General features: G+C 35.8%; 1 protein-coding gene across 50 annotated transcripts in view; it reads left to right on the forward strand.

Annotated features, from left to right (window-relative positions):
• ptprd.S (protein tyrosine phosphatase receptor type D S homeolog) overlaps nucleotides 1-13,186 on the forward strand; it is a 998,444-nt gene that overhangs the window by 855,423 nt on the left and 129,835 nt on the right. For 27 of the 50 annotated variants that reach the window (XM_041574096.1, XM_041574124.1, XM_041574224.1 and 24 more), the window contains 2 exon segments: nucleotides 784-929; nucleotides 4,655-4,796. In XM_041574096.1, the coding sequence (XP_041430030.1) occupies nucleotides 784-929; nucleotides 4,655-4,796 (288 nt within the window). 50 annotated transcript variants of the gene reach the window in all.

Genomic DNA, 13,186 nt, shown 5'->3' on the forward strand with positions numbered 1-13,186 from the left:
AGACCAGGTAGACAACCTTCAACATACTACAGTTATGCTTAGTAAAAAGTAACTGGAGTTTTTAAAATAAAAATGTCAGACAAAACTAGAATCCATAATTTGACCATATTTATTATTTAAAAAAGCACAATTTAATCGGATTGGGGGAAAACTCAATAAAAACTAGCGAAAACCCGTATTGTACAATTTTTTTCCCAAATCACTCAATTTTTTAGTCCAAAATAGTTGGATCTTCAGGCTAATTCCAGCACAGACAACAGAAATGTCCAAATAGTATAGGGACCTCTCCCACTGATGTATATACAACCTCTGCAGGTCTGAGATGGCGGATTTCCATATTCAGACTTTTTGCATTCTCTGGGAATACTAAGGGGCAGATTTATCAAGGGTCGAACAGTAAATTTTCAAGTGTAAAAATTCACACATTCAAATTTTAATTCCCCTATTTGAATGTTAATTTGAATATGATATTTATCACACCTCAACAATGGAAACAGTCCTAATTCGCCACCTAAAACATGCAAAGTTCATGTACAAGTCAATGGCAGAGGTCCATTGAGCCATTTGGAGATGTTGATAGCCTTCCTGACATTCAAGTTATTTTTCGGAGAAAAACTCGATTCAAAACTAATTTTTTTTCAAGGTTTTGGCAATCGGACTTTAATAAAAAAAATCCCCCTAAATATTGAAAAACACTGATGTTAAAGGACATTGTTTCTGCATACGCTGTTTGTATATTGCTTCATGTTTTTTTTCTTATTTTTCTTTCTTTTTTTTTTTTAGCACCACCAAAGCTTACAAGAACCCCTGTTGATCAGATTGGGGTGTCAGGGGGCGTTGCATCATTTATTTGCCAAGCAACTGGAGACCCAAGGCCTAAAATCGTCTGGAATAAAAAGGGCAAGAAAGTCAGCAATCAGAGATTTGAGGTATTAGGTCCATTGTTCTGTTCCTCCGTCAAAGATTATGCATGTATGGAGTTGTGAAGGCTTTAGTGATGTTTTAAAAAACAGTCGGAACACCTTTTAGTTTTTCAGTGTTAAACACTAATCTAAATTGATCACAATTGTTTTAATAAAGCTGTTGTAATATCTGAAACCAAATGGTGACCTTCAAAAGGTGTTTGATACAATATGCTGAATGCCTATAATGTGTTCCTGGCTGTAGTGGCTTTCTATTGGAGACATCAGGATAATGTGTCAGACAAATATTATGATTCTTTATTTATATAGAGCTGCCTGGAATCAAATATAGGACCCAGATCTGCACGCAAGCCAGCAGGCTAACCATTGTGCCACTAAGCTGGCCATGTTTAACTAGCAAATTGATGTTTTAAATTCTGTATTTGGATTTAAACTGACACCCACCTGATTCTCCCTGCATAAAGTTATTTCAATGTCTTTGCTTTTTAATCATTTTCATCCATTGTTAAGGGACCATTGTAAAGTGTGAGTTGGACATCCCTGGTCAAATAATGAAAAAGCAATTTTATATAAAAATATAAATGATTCCCTCTGTTTTGTATTTCTTAAAGGTTTTGTTGTGTTTTGTTTCTAAATGAATGATGTTTTGTACAGTAAAATAAAATAGCACTGCAGGTGTGGACCTGATATATACAGAGCCACTGCAAAAAATATTTGTTCACCTCTCCATGATCCTCGAGAAATATCATTGAATTTATCCAAACCGTGTCTGAACACAACAAGCAAACAAAGCCACAAACTGACAAGTTTTCATTTTTATTTAGAAGATGGCAAATGTAATGTAAAATAATCTCCCTTAAAAATGTTTTTAATTTATCAGGCCAGGCTTTTACAGGAGCCATGGGTCACCAAAAATATATCCAGCACTGTCTTAGCCTATTACTGAAGTTTATTAGAATGCCACAGGTTAGAAGTGGTGTGTCATGTAGGATTAACCAGAGCTGTCTAACTATGACCTTTAGATTGATCAAGACACAGGACAGGCTTGGTGCCTGTAACAATGGAACATAAATATACACATAAACAGAGCTAAATGGTAAGTATAGAAATGTTTATGTGTCTTAAAACAGTGGGTAATATACAAGTAAAGCTATGGTACCTGTTATCCAGAATGCTGGGGTTTTCCAGATAACAGATCTTTCCGTAATTTGGATCTTCATACCTTAAGTCTACTAAAAAATCATGTAGACATTAAATAAACCCAATAGGCTGGTTTTGCTTCCAATAAGAATTCATTATGTCTTTATTTGGATCAAGTACAAGGTACTGTTTTATTATTACAGAGAAAAAGGAAATCATTTTTATGTACACATATACACAATCATATACATAATTGTTTCAGAAAAAGAATCAATGATCTGAGACAACTACTTTGACTAATGCAGTATCTAGAATCCTTCCTATTAATGGCACCACACATGACTAAATCTAGATTTTCTAGTTTTCTGTGGGGTACACTGACCCACACAATCTATATGCAGCCAGCTACAAGAAGCATAAACTTTACTCAGAAAGGCTTAGCAATAACATTGTTTTCAGATCATGCTCCTCATTTCCTATGTGACTACCAATTTTCCAGGTGGCTTTTCCCTCCAGTGATCTACTGCTGCATTCAACCCCTTTAACAGTTTCTCAACCAGTTTTTTTAAGCAAAACTGTTCATTAAAGTAAAAACATATTTATTCAGAATGCAATTCCTTATTTGATTTTTTTTAAGTCATGTGTTTGCAAGAAGCACTTTTGCACTATTGTTTTTTTTCAACATACATAAGGGTTTCTGGCACAATTTAAGGGACGCTTAATAAAAAAAATAAAAATGAGTAAAAGAGAGTTACATACACTTCCCAGCAGCCATACACATAGCATTTTTGCTTGCTTGTTGCCAGTAAGCAGTGTCAGACTGGGACACCAGGGGCCCACCAGAAAACCTTAGACCGTGGGTCCACTTTCCAAACTATTATTCCTCCTCCCTTCTCTATATACTATACCATCCATTATTAAGCCTCTTTGTCCCCATTAAGAAATAGGGAATGACCATGAAATAGGCCAAATGATTAGAAGCAAGAGGCCCACTGACACCTGGGCCCACCGGGAGTTTTCCTGGTATACTGGTGAGCCAGTCCGACACTGGCAGTCGGACTGGCCCACCGAGTTACCAGGAAAACTCCCGGTGGGCCCAGTTATCAGTGGGCCCTTCTGCTCACCCAATTATTTGCCTTGTATGTCTATACCACAGCCATTCCCCATTTCTAAGAGAGAAGAGAGGAAATGGAGGGAAGAATAGATGATAATATGTAAGGAGAAGTGATTAAAATAATAAAGAAAGGAAAAATAATGTGGAGAGTGGGCCCGCACTCAAAGGTTTTCCGGTATCCATTCATAGCTTTTTTAAAAACTGACATTATTTTCTTGGCCCTTTATGTATCTTCAGATACCATTAGCTGTTACATTATTTCCGTACACCCCAGTATTTCATCTTATTTGCATTTATAAGGCCACAGTTGCTTTTTTGACACACTCAGCTGATTTACAGTAGCTAATACATTTGGAACTGGTGCTATTTCTTAGTGTGCCACTTATTGTACGGTAAAGGCCTTATCTTCTCCGAAACAGTGAAAATATAATCAATCACATACATATACAGCACAAATGCTTATCTTGGATACAATATCAGAGAAAAGATTATCAAACTCTAACCTCCAAACACATCATCTTTATCTTCACTAAAACATTGCATTTAGTGATTTCTGAGCCCGTGCTGGAGTCTCCATTAGATAAATTATAGTGGGGGTTCTTGTAAGCCTGAGCTGTCTTATATTTTGTGCTCTTGATTTGATTGGGAAATATACAGAGATGCTAGAAGAGAAGCAAGGGCAAAGGATATATTTGCTGTTAAAAATCAGACTGCCAAAGCTAAGAAAAAGGGGCAATTATTAATTTTAACTGACGTAGCAGTTTTATATCTAGTATATATTTTTCTATGAAAGGGAAGTATGGATTTTATTTAATAGCATTAAGAGCAGGTTTTGTCTGTTGCATTGACTAAATTCTTACCTTTTTAGTCTCAAGTCCATCATTTTCAAAGGAGTTTTAATAAAATTGGTTTATTAAGAACACAAGTGCAGTACAGGAATATGCACACATATTTGCAAGCATTTAAACAATATTTACAAATTTTTATTTTTACATGCTTTTTCAATAAGGGATGCATTTCATACTTTTTTGATGACACTATCAGGAATGATACATATCAGAGGATTTAGCAGGCCTATATATTAATGCTAACAAGGTTTATACATTAATGCTAACAATTAACTAACATGGTATCAGTGAATTGAATAAAAAAATCTATTTATCTACTATAAACTTTTATTTTCTGTTTAAAAATATATGTTCAGGTATATGTTCAGGTATTTGTTCTTTCTGTATTTTTGGAGCACAGCTTTGTTTTTCTATTTCTCCCTTTGTTTACTTATGCAATGTTAACATCTGTTTATGCATACATTCTGGGAATGAAGAAAAGAGTTTTATCCATTGGAAATAGTAATGCCTTGCTTTAATTTAGTGAAATGTTGGTTTGTAACGTTGCCACATTTTTTTCGGATAATATTCATAGAACAGAAATGGGCAGTAACAACAACCCCTGTGACAGCTTTGCTTTCCTTTCACAGGTAATAGAATTTGATGATGGATCAGGATCTGTTCTCAGAATACAACCCCTAAGAACTCCACGAGATGAGGCTATCTATGAATGTGTTGCTTCCAACAGTGTTGGAGAAGTTGCAACTACAACGAGACTCACAGTATTGCGAGGTGAGATGCAAGTTGGTGTGTGTGTAAGGGTATTTAAAAAAGTTTATTATTTTTTTGGAGCCAAGACTGTTAGGTTATGCTTTTTGAAAGTATGTTGCTAAGTAGTATTATGATGCTAGTCAAGATAAAAATACATTGGTTAGAAATAGATAAAGGTAAAACCTTACACTTTCTTTCCACTTTTTTCATATTTTAGTGTCTCATAACGGAGATGGGTTTCTTCAGAATCTTACAGTAGAATTCTGAGTAGGCAGGTGTGCTATTGTCAGGAGCTGTGCTTAGGCAGATTGCATGACCTGTTCGTATATTCGAAAATTGTTGAAAATGAAAAGGAAAGCATGGCAGATTTTAAAAGTGCTGTCCAAGGAGTGCTTGACATTGGTCTTTATTTATTATTATTTATTACAATTTTTACTATTCACTGGTTCATTTTTAGGCAATTTTTTCAAGTTTTAGTAAAACACTAAAACACCCCTCCTACATGTGCCCCAACTCCTTCCCTGTTAACAACTATTGCTCAATGCAAAATAGTTTTATTTCATGCCTAAATACAATAACAGAATTATAAATTCTGCCAGTGGGCCCAGGTACTGAATGCTACTAATTATTGAATTATACACTGCTATTATCCTCTCTATATGGCGGATGCTGGTGTATAGACAAGAGACATTAGACGTTGCTAGACATACTGTATGCTTTATCTTAATCCGTTGGTAACCGTAATGGTTTAATACGCTTCAAAAATTGAGGGATTTCCCTTGAATAAGTTGCTTTCTTGTAGTTTGCAACAATCAATTCAAAATGGGTCTCTTAGTGGTGGTTGAGATCTTTGTATGCCTTCAGCAGTGTGTATAAAACTGGATATTTGAGGTAGCCCTGTGTTTAAAAAGCCTTCTCTTCACCAGAAAACCAGTTGTTTTTAAATGCCTCCTTCAACACTGGATCAACCCGTTGCTTAAAATCTGTCGCTAGGTCACCTCTTAGGTAGCAATGTACAGAAGAAATTGTGACACTACCATTCATGTAATCAACATAATTCATTAGTACAATCTATACAGCTATTGAATCTATTATGTAGAATACTTAGGACATGGGGTTTTCCCGAATAACCAGACTTTTACTCTATTATATTTTTAGTTTAAAAACCATTTGAACTTTAAGGGGCCGATTCATGAAGCTCGAGTGAAGGATTCGAATTAAAAAAACTTCGAATTTCGAAGTGTTTTTTGGGCTACTTCGACCATCGAATGGGCTACTTCGACCTTCGACTAGGACTACGAATCGAACGATTCGAACTAAAAATCGTTCGACTATTCGACCATTCGATAGTCGAAGTACTGTCTCTTTAAAAAAAACTTCGACCCCCTAGTTCGCCATCTAAAAGCTACCGAACTCAATGTTAGCCTATGGGGAAGGTCCCCATAGGCTTGCCTAAGTTTTTTTGATCGAAGGATATTCCTTCGATCGTTGGATTAAAATCCTTCGATCGTTCGATCGCAGGATTTGCGCTAAATCGTTCGACTTCGATATTCGAAGTCGAACGATTTTAGTTCCTAGTCGAATATCGAGGGTTAATTAACCCTCGATATTCGACCCTTCATACATCTGCCCCTAAATAAACCCAATAGGGTTGTATTAGCGCCAATATGTATTCATGCAGCTTAATTTCCATCAAGTACCAGGTAGATTCATTATTACAGAGCAAAAGGAAATCATTTTTAAATGATTTAAAAATTAGATTGATTTGCTTCAAATCAACTATTGAATATGGGAGATGAACTTCCTATAATTCTGAGCTTTCTGCATAGCAGGTTTCCGGATAAGGGATCACATACGTGTGTGTGTGTGTGTATATATACTGTATATATATATATTTATTTTTATAAATATATAGTTCTAAACTCTATCGTAAAATCATAATGTTCACCAAAGGTGCACAAACAACACAAGTGCCTATGAAAACATTAAAAATTTATTTTTTATTATTATTTAAAGTATTGTTTAAAACATGAGACTTAAACAATCTGTGTTGCTTCCAATCTGCAACCTTTTGACCAGAATTTCCATGTTTATTACAGTTCCATTTTATTAATGCCTCTCTTTCTGAAGATGAACACCGTTATTCCTGCTGTGAAAATAGCACTTTGCAGTTTATGCTATAAAGTGGTCTCTGCTGGTGAGCCAAGCTTCAGACGTAAAAAGCACAGCTGAGTGACAGTAACTCAAACGGAATTTTTATAAATGACTATAACAAAAGGAATAAGTAACCAGAACACAAGAAACCTGCATTGATTTGAGTCTTTTTACTGCTTGTAGATCAGTCTGTATTTTATTATTAAGGCAAACTTGTTTTTTTTTTAATTCACTAACTATAATGAGATACTGATTGCAGGAAATGCCATACCTGAATTCTTAGTAAGCCCACTACTAGTAGAATTTTTTTTCTTGATTATTAATATAATTGTTTATTATGGTATAGAAACCTGTCATCCAGAAAAGCAGAATTTTGGGAAGGCCAACTTCTGTAGACTCTATTTTAAATGCGAAAATGAAAATTTAATATAAGCTTAAGCATACTGAAATAAGAAACTTTCTAAATACAATCAATTAAATATTATGCATGGTTTCTGAATATATAAGAAACTTTCTGAATACAATAAATTAAAAATTTGTACAGTTTCTGAAATGAGTTTATATTCAGTATCCCTCTCTCAGCATCTGTTTCTCTTCATTCTCTCTTTATGCAGCAGTTGGGTGTCAGATATTCATTGACAGTTAGATCCTATATATGTTACAGGAGGGCTCAGTTTGCCTAGAAGACTTATTAGAGCTCACTACATGCAGGATTTGTGCAAAAGGCAGTTATTTTGTTAGATTTTGTTTGTACTTGAATCAGTTATTTGAGTGAGCTCTAATACATCTGCTAGGAAAGGGAGCCCCCTATAAGATATATTGGATCATTCATCTGACACCCAACTGCTGCATGAAGAGAAAATGAAGAGAAACAGATGCTGAGAGAGGGAAAGTGAACGTAAACTTGATTATTTCGGAAACTGTTCAAAATTTGTAATTGATTGTTTTCAGAAAGTTTCTTATTTCAGTATGAGGAAGCTTATAGTAAATTTCCATGTTTGCAATAGTTCCCCTTTTAGCAAATAATTAAACATTTTTTAAAGCAAATAATTAAAAATCTTTCAAAGCAATTTACTTTTTCCACTGTAAATAAAACAATAATTTGTACTTGAAGCTGCATGAATCCATACTGGTGGAAACACAATCCGTTGGGTTAAATAAATGTTGAAATGAGTTTTAGCATACTAAGGGGCCAATTTACTAACAATTGGAAAGCAATTTTTTTTCACGCATCTCAAAAGGTTTTCCTTTATTTCTGAAATATTCTAAATAATTAAGTGCAAAAAAATGAAAACAGGAAAAAATGTAACAACATGAAAGCCTTTAATACCAAAGCAGTACCAAAAGTAAAAGTTGTGGAGGTGCTATAGAAGTCCATGGGAGCTGTGGTGATCTTATTGGACTGATTTAAATCAAATTGGACTTTTAGAGGTTTTCCCTTTTTTTTGGCTAGGAATTGTGCGAAAAACTTCGCACATATATATTCGTAATTTTTAGTGTGATTAGCGCCGGCGGTTTTTCATTTTAGCCAGCGCAGAGTGAGGGAAGGCGTTGAGGGAGAATGGTCGCCGCGAAGACGAGGCGATTAGTCGCCAGGCGACTAAATCTCCCCGAAAAGCTCAGTGTGACATTTCCTTTATCTAAATAGATAAGAGTATACAAAAAACTATGCCACTTTAGGGTGAGTTTGTAATGTTCAGTACTGAAATAACCTGGCATGCTCAGAAATCAAAATGGATATGGAAACAGATATGCTTCTTAAACCTTTTGGTGCAAATATATGCATTAAAACATTCCTGCTTTAGGCAGAAAACTCCAGATATCACCAAAAATGCAAAATAATCTGTAAATGTATTTTTGTTTTGGTTAATTTCTGTATGTTTTAACATTTTACCAAATAACTTCAAAAGCTAAAAATACAGGAGCGTGACTTACAACAAAGAAGGTTGCACACAACTACCACAATAATATTATGTCACTGGATTTAATAACTTTCAGCTGAAAATAGCAGCAATATAAGATTCAATTCAGTGTAGGACTACACAGGCGTTTTCTGTGCGATCCGGCACGCTGCTCAAAAACGCAGGCGTCAAATCGGATGCAACGGAAATAAGGTAAGTGGACGCATTGTCGGATGGTGTATCAGCATTGATCCGACGCAAGACGACTGTCGGATGCAGACGCTGCGTCTGCTTCTGACAGTCGCGTCGCGTCGGATCAACGCTGCAACTTCATCCCACATTTGTATATCTTATTCCGTCGCATCCGACTTGATGCCTGCATTTTGGCGCATCGTGTCAGATCGCACAGAAAACGCCCGTGTAGTCCTACCCTTACAGTGTCAATTCCAAAATAAACTTTTATAGATATCATTTGATATGTTTAGTATAGCCTCTCTGCTGCAAATTAAACTAAACCCCGCCCCCCCAAAACAAGAAAGTATGTAGGCACAGGCAGTTTAAGTCTGATTGCTGTTCACTAGAATATATAATGTCATGTTTTAATGGTGTGGGATCTGATCGCAAGCTTGTGCAGCTCTAGTTTGAAGTTTATATTGCCCTTGAAAAAAACTGACGACACTGATCTGAAATATATGAACATTTTATAATTTTTAATTCAGTGTTTCATTATTTGCCTTTAAACTTGCAACTTATTTGTGCAAATAAATTTCAATTGGTACATTTAAGGATAAAACTGGCAAGTACACACATATCAGTTGATCCAGTTTTCTTTAAGTGACATATACTTCAGTGGAGAAAATGACCGCTGTACCATTAGTCAAAATTAACCTTTATATGTCTGATAACATGTTAAGGCTTCCACGAGAAAGGAGGGGATTGGAAATTATTCTCATTTCAACAGAAGTGGTACAATCTTCAGCATTAATTCTGAGTCCTAACAGTTGCACTAATCTACTTTCTCCAATACACTCCTGACCCTTCAAGCTACAGAAAGGTCAATATTTCCTTCACTAATACATTAATGAACTTACTACTCATTAGCTTTATCGGAAATGGAAATCTGTTAGCTTAGTACTTTAGGGATAGAGATCCCTCACATAAGAAACTGCAGTTTTTCTACATGTTTCCTTTAAGCAGACAGAATATGCAGCTAGTTCAGTAGCGCAGAAAATCCATGTATTTTTATTTACTGTATAAATCAGAAAAAAACATGTCTTTATATGTCAGGTTAGTGTTGGCCTGCAATAAATTATATGTATTTACCCTATACTTTCGCAAAAATATTTCTGTCAAGAAAAAAAAAAATACAAAATTATTTTTGAGACCTATTTTTCCCTTCCTATAGTCCAGACATACTAGAGTTGCCTTAAAGGAAAACTATACCCCCAAAATGAATACTTAAGCAACAGATAGTTTATATCAAATTGAATGACATATTAAAGAATCTTACCAAACTGGAATATATATTTACATAAATATTGCCCTTTTACATCTCTTGCCTTGAACCACCATTTCGTGACTCTATCTGTGCTGCCTCAGAGATCACCTGACCAGAAATACTACAACTCTAACTGTAACAGGAAGAAGTGAGGAAGCAAAAGGCAGAACTCTGTCTGTTAATTGGCTCATGTGACCTAACATGTGGTTTGTATGTGTGCACAGTGAATCTTACGATCTCAGGGGGCGGCCCTTATTTTTTAAAATGGCAATTTTCTATTTATGATTACCTAATGGCACATACTACTAAAAAAGTATATTATTATGATAATGGTTCATTTACATGAAGCAGGGTTTTACACATGAGCTGTCTTACTCAGTATCTTTTAATAGAGACCTACATTGTTTGGGGGGTATAGTTTTCCTTTAAGCTTTCCAGAAGTGCACAAGAGATCCTGTGTTTTTTTGTTATTTCATACTATTATAGTGCCTGACAATTCTAGGCACATACATATCAAATACACTGTACTTGGGATTTTTTAAAAAGCAAAACTAGGTATAAAATGTGCAACGTTGGAACCCTACATACCTATTTCATCATGGAATATTATTGGTCATCCTCTCACTTTCATTTTTAATGCACTCAGAGCACAAGCAGAGTAAAAAGGTTGTCAGAAGAAGCCTTTGTTCCCAGAGGTACTGATAACTGCTCCCTAACAAGCTTATATTTAACATATAAAGGGAATTTTCTTGCTCAGCAGAAATGTAACCCATGGAATGTCAATTCTTATGCTGGCTATTCTGGTAATTCTGGTACATTCAACCACTGACCCTGATTTGAATGAACTCTAAGAAAAAGCTTGATCTAGGTAAGCTGAAAACCATAGGTTTTTACCTGGACAACCTGGTTTTTGGGAGACCTGTCCAGATTTCCAAATAAGGTCTTTAAAAGGAATGGCATGGTGATCAGCTCACCACATCATAGCCCCGCCCTGACATCATGGGTACACCCCCAGACTGGCACCAGCCCCGTCACTTGAAATTATCCTCCTGCCCCTGCCATCACAGGACCCTCCCCCGATGTCAGAGGACTTGCCCCCTGCCCAGTCTTCCTCACTGCAGAAAGTGACCACCCTATGCATACCAGATAAGGCCAGATGATAGCCATGTTTTCCGCTTCCAACTATGGTACAAATGCCATGCGTGTGATCATCTAATTCACTCATTATACATAAACACATAGAGAAAATCAATCAAGAAATCATAAAGGAATAGAAAGGAGCATTTGTCGTCAGCTAGGTTCCCTATTTTCTTAAAATGGTAGCTTATTATGTAGATACCACTCTCTATTTTATAATGGCCATTACATAAATGCAATTTGCTAAAATTTTACCTATGCCAAGGCAACACAGTCTTTATTTTCATAAAATTATGTTTTTAAGCCAACCATTTTTCCTTGTCTTTGTTCTGCTTTCAAACTTCCTCCTGCCAATAATAAAAAAAGATATTTTCAATGAGGCCATCTCAATGCATATATTTGCCGTGAGCTGCTTACCATCGCGCAGAATGATTCTGGACATTTTTATTGTTTGGAAAATGAGTTATCTAAAAGAAACAAGTGCTGAAGGTGAACAATAGAGTTTTTTTATTCTGTAATCTCCTCATTTATGATAAGTTGACTTTTTGCTGACTTAGAAGGAGAGAGGTTGCAGAGGCACAAATTGCCATGAAATCGTCTTCGATTGGATTCTTTAAGTAAGAGTGTGAATAATGTAGACCTACAAATCTGATTGGCAGACTTAATACAAATTTTGTTTTCAGATAATGGAAAGGATAAGGTAAAAGGCTAACAGCTTACTTTGTGCATCCAGCAATAAATATGGATTTGTTTGGGCTCAGCTGGCTGAAAGTTCTGTGTAATTCGTTTTTTCTTTTGCTAAAATATCTTTGAGGTTTCCTTTTTGTCTCCTCAATTGTTTACAGTGGACACCTACCTTGCTGTAGTGCTGCTGATATGTTTTTGGAGTTACTAAGACTTGAATAGGATGAATCGGCTTCTGTCTTTTGTTTATTTGGCCATAGCACGAAAGCACTGTCATTTAGTTTGAAGGAACACATTTATTCTTAGATAAATAAGTACAGGTACAGTATTTATTATCTGGAAAGCTTGAAACATGGGATTCTAGGATAAGGGGTCTGGATAACAGGTATCAGGACAATAGATTTTGCACTTCAATACAGTTATACAGAAATATAAAACATGTGACCATATCACAACAGTTAATATCCTGAGAACATGCCACCTCTGCCTAAATATGTATGTGTGCATGAATAGGGGTTGTCATAGTGCTTACCGTTACTGAGATATATACAGTGATCAAATTAGATTGTGATGTTCATTTATTGTTATCCTGTATAAAGTTACCATTGGCCTGAGTCCAATACAATAAAGAAAATACAAACATTGCAGTAGAGCACCTCCCACGTATATGGACCTATGTATACATATGGAGAAAAGGAATGTTCTTTGAGCACAGACAGCTTTATACTGGTACCTGTTAGCTGATTGAAGATAACAATAACAACCTATGAAAAGGGTATGCCTTCACTTCATAAAGCATCTGAACATTCGGTGTATCCACTTGAAGTGCACATATTAGAAGCATATCCAGTTACACCACTCATCCCTGTAGGTATAGGAAATATAAACAGCAACTTTCTACAGTTGAAAGAACAGCATGCTATCTGACAGTACGTGTGCAAAAATAGATCCTCTAGACTCTCAAAGGCTCCTGCCTCATACAGCTGATACATGTGCATACTCCTATTGTGTCTAGGACCTGTCAGCATTTCAGCTGT

Source organism: Xenopus laevis, chromosome 1S (assembly GCF_017654675.1).
Source record: "Xenopus laevis strain J_2021 chromosome 1S, Xenopus_laevis_v10.1, whole genome shotgun sequence".
NCBI classification, from domain to species: domain Eukaryota; kingdom Metazoa; phylum Chordata; class Amphibia; order Anura; family Pipidae; genus Xenopus; species Xenopus laevis.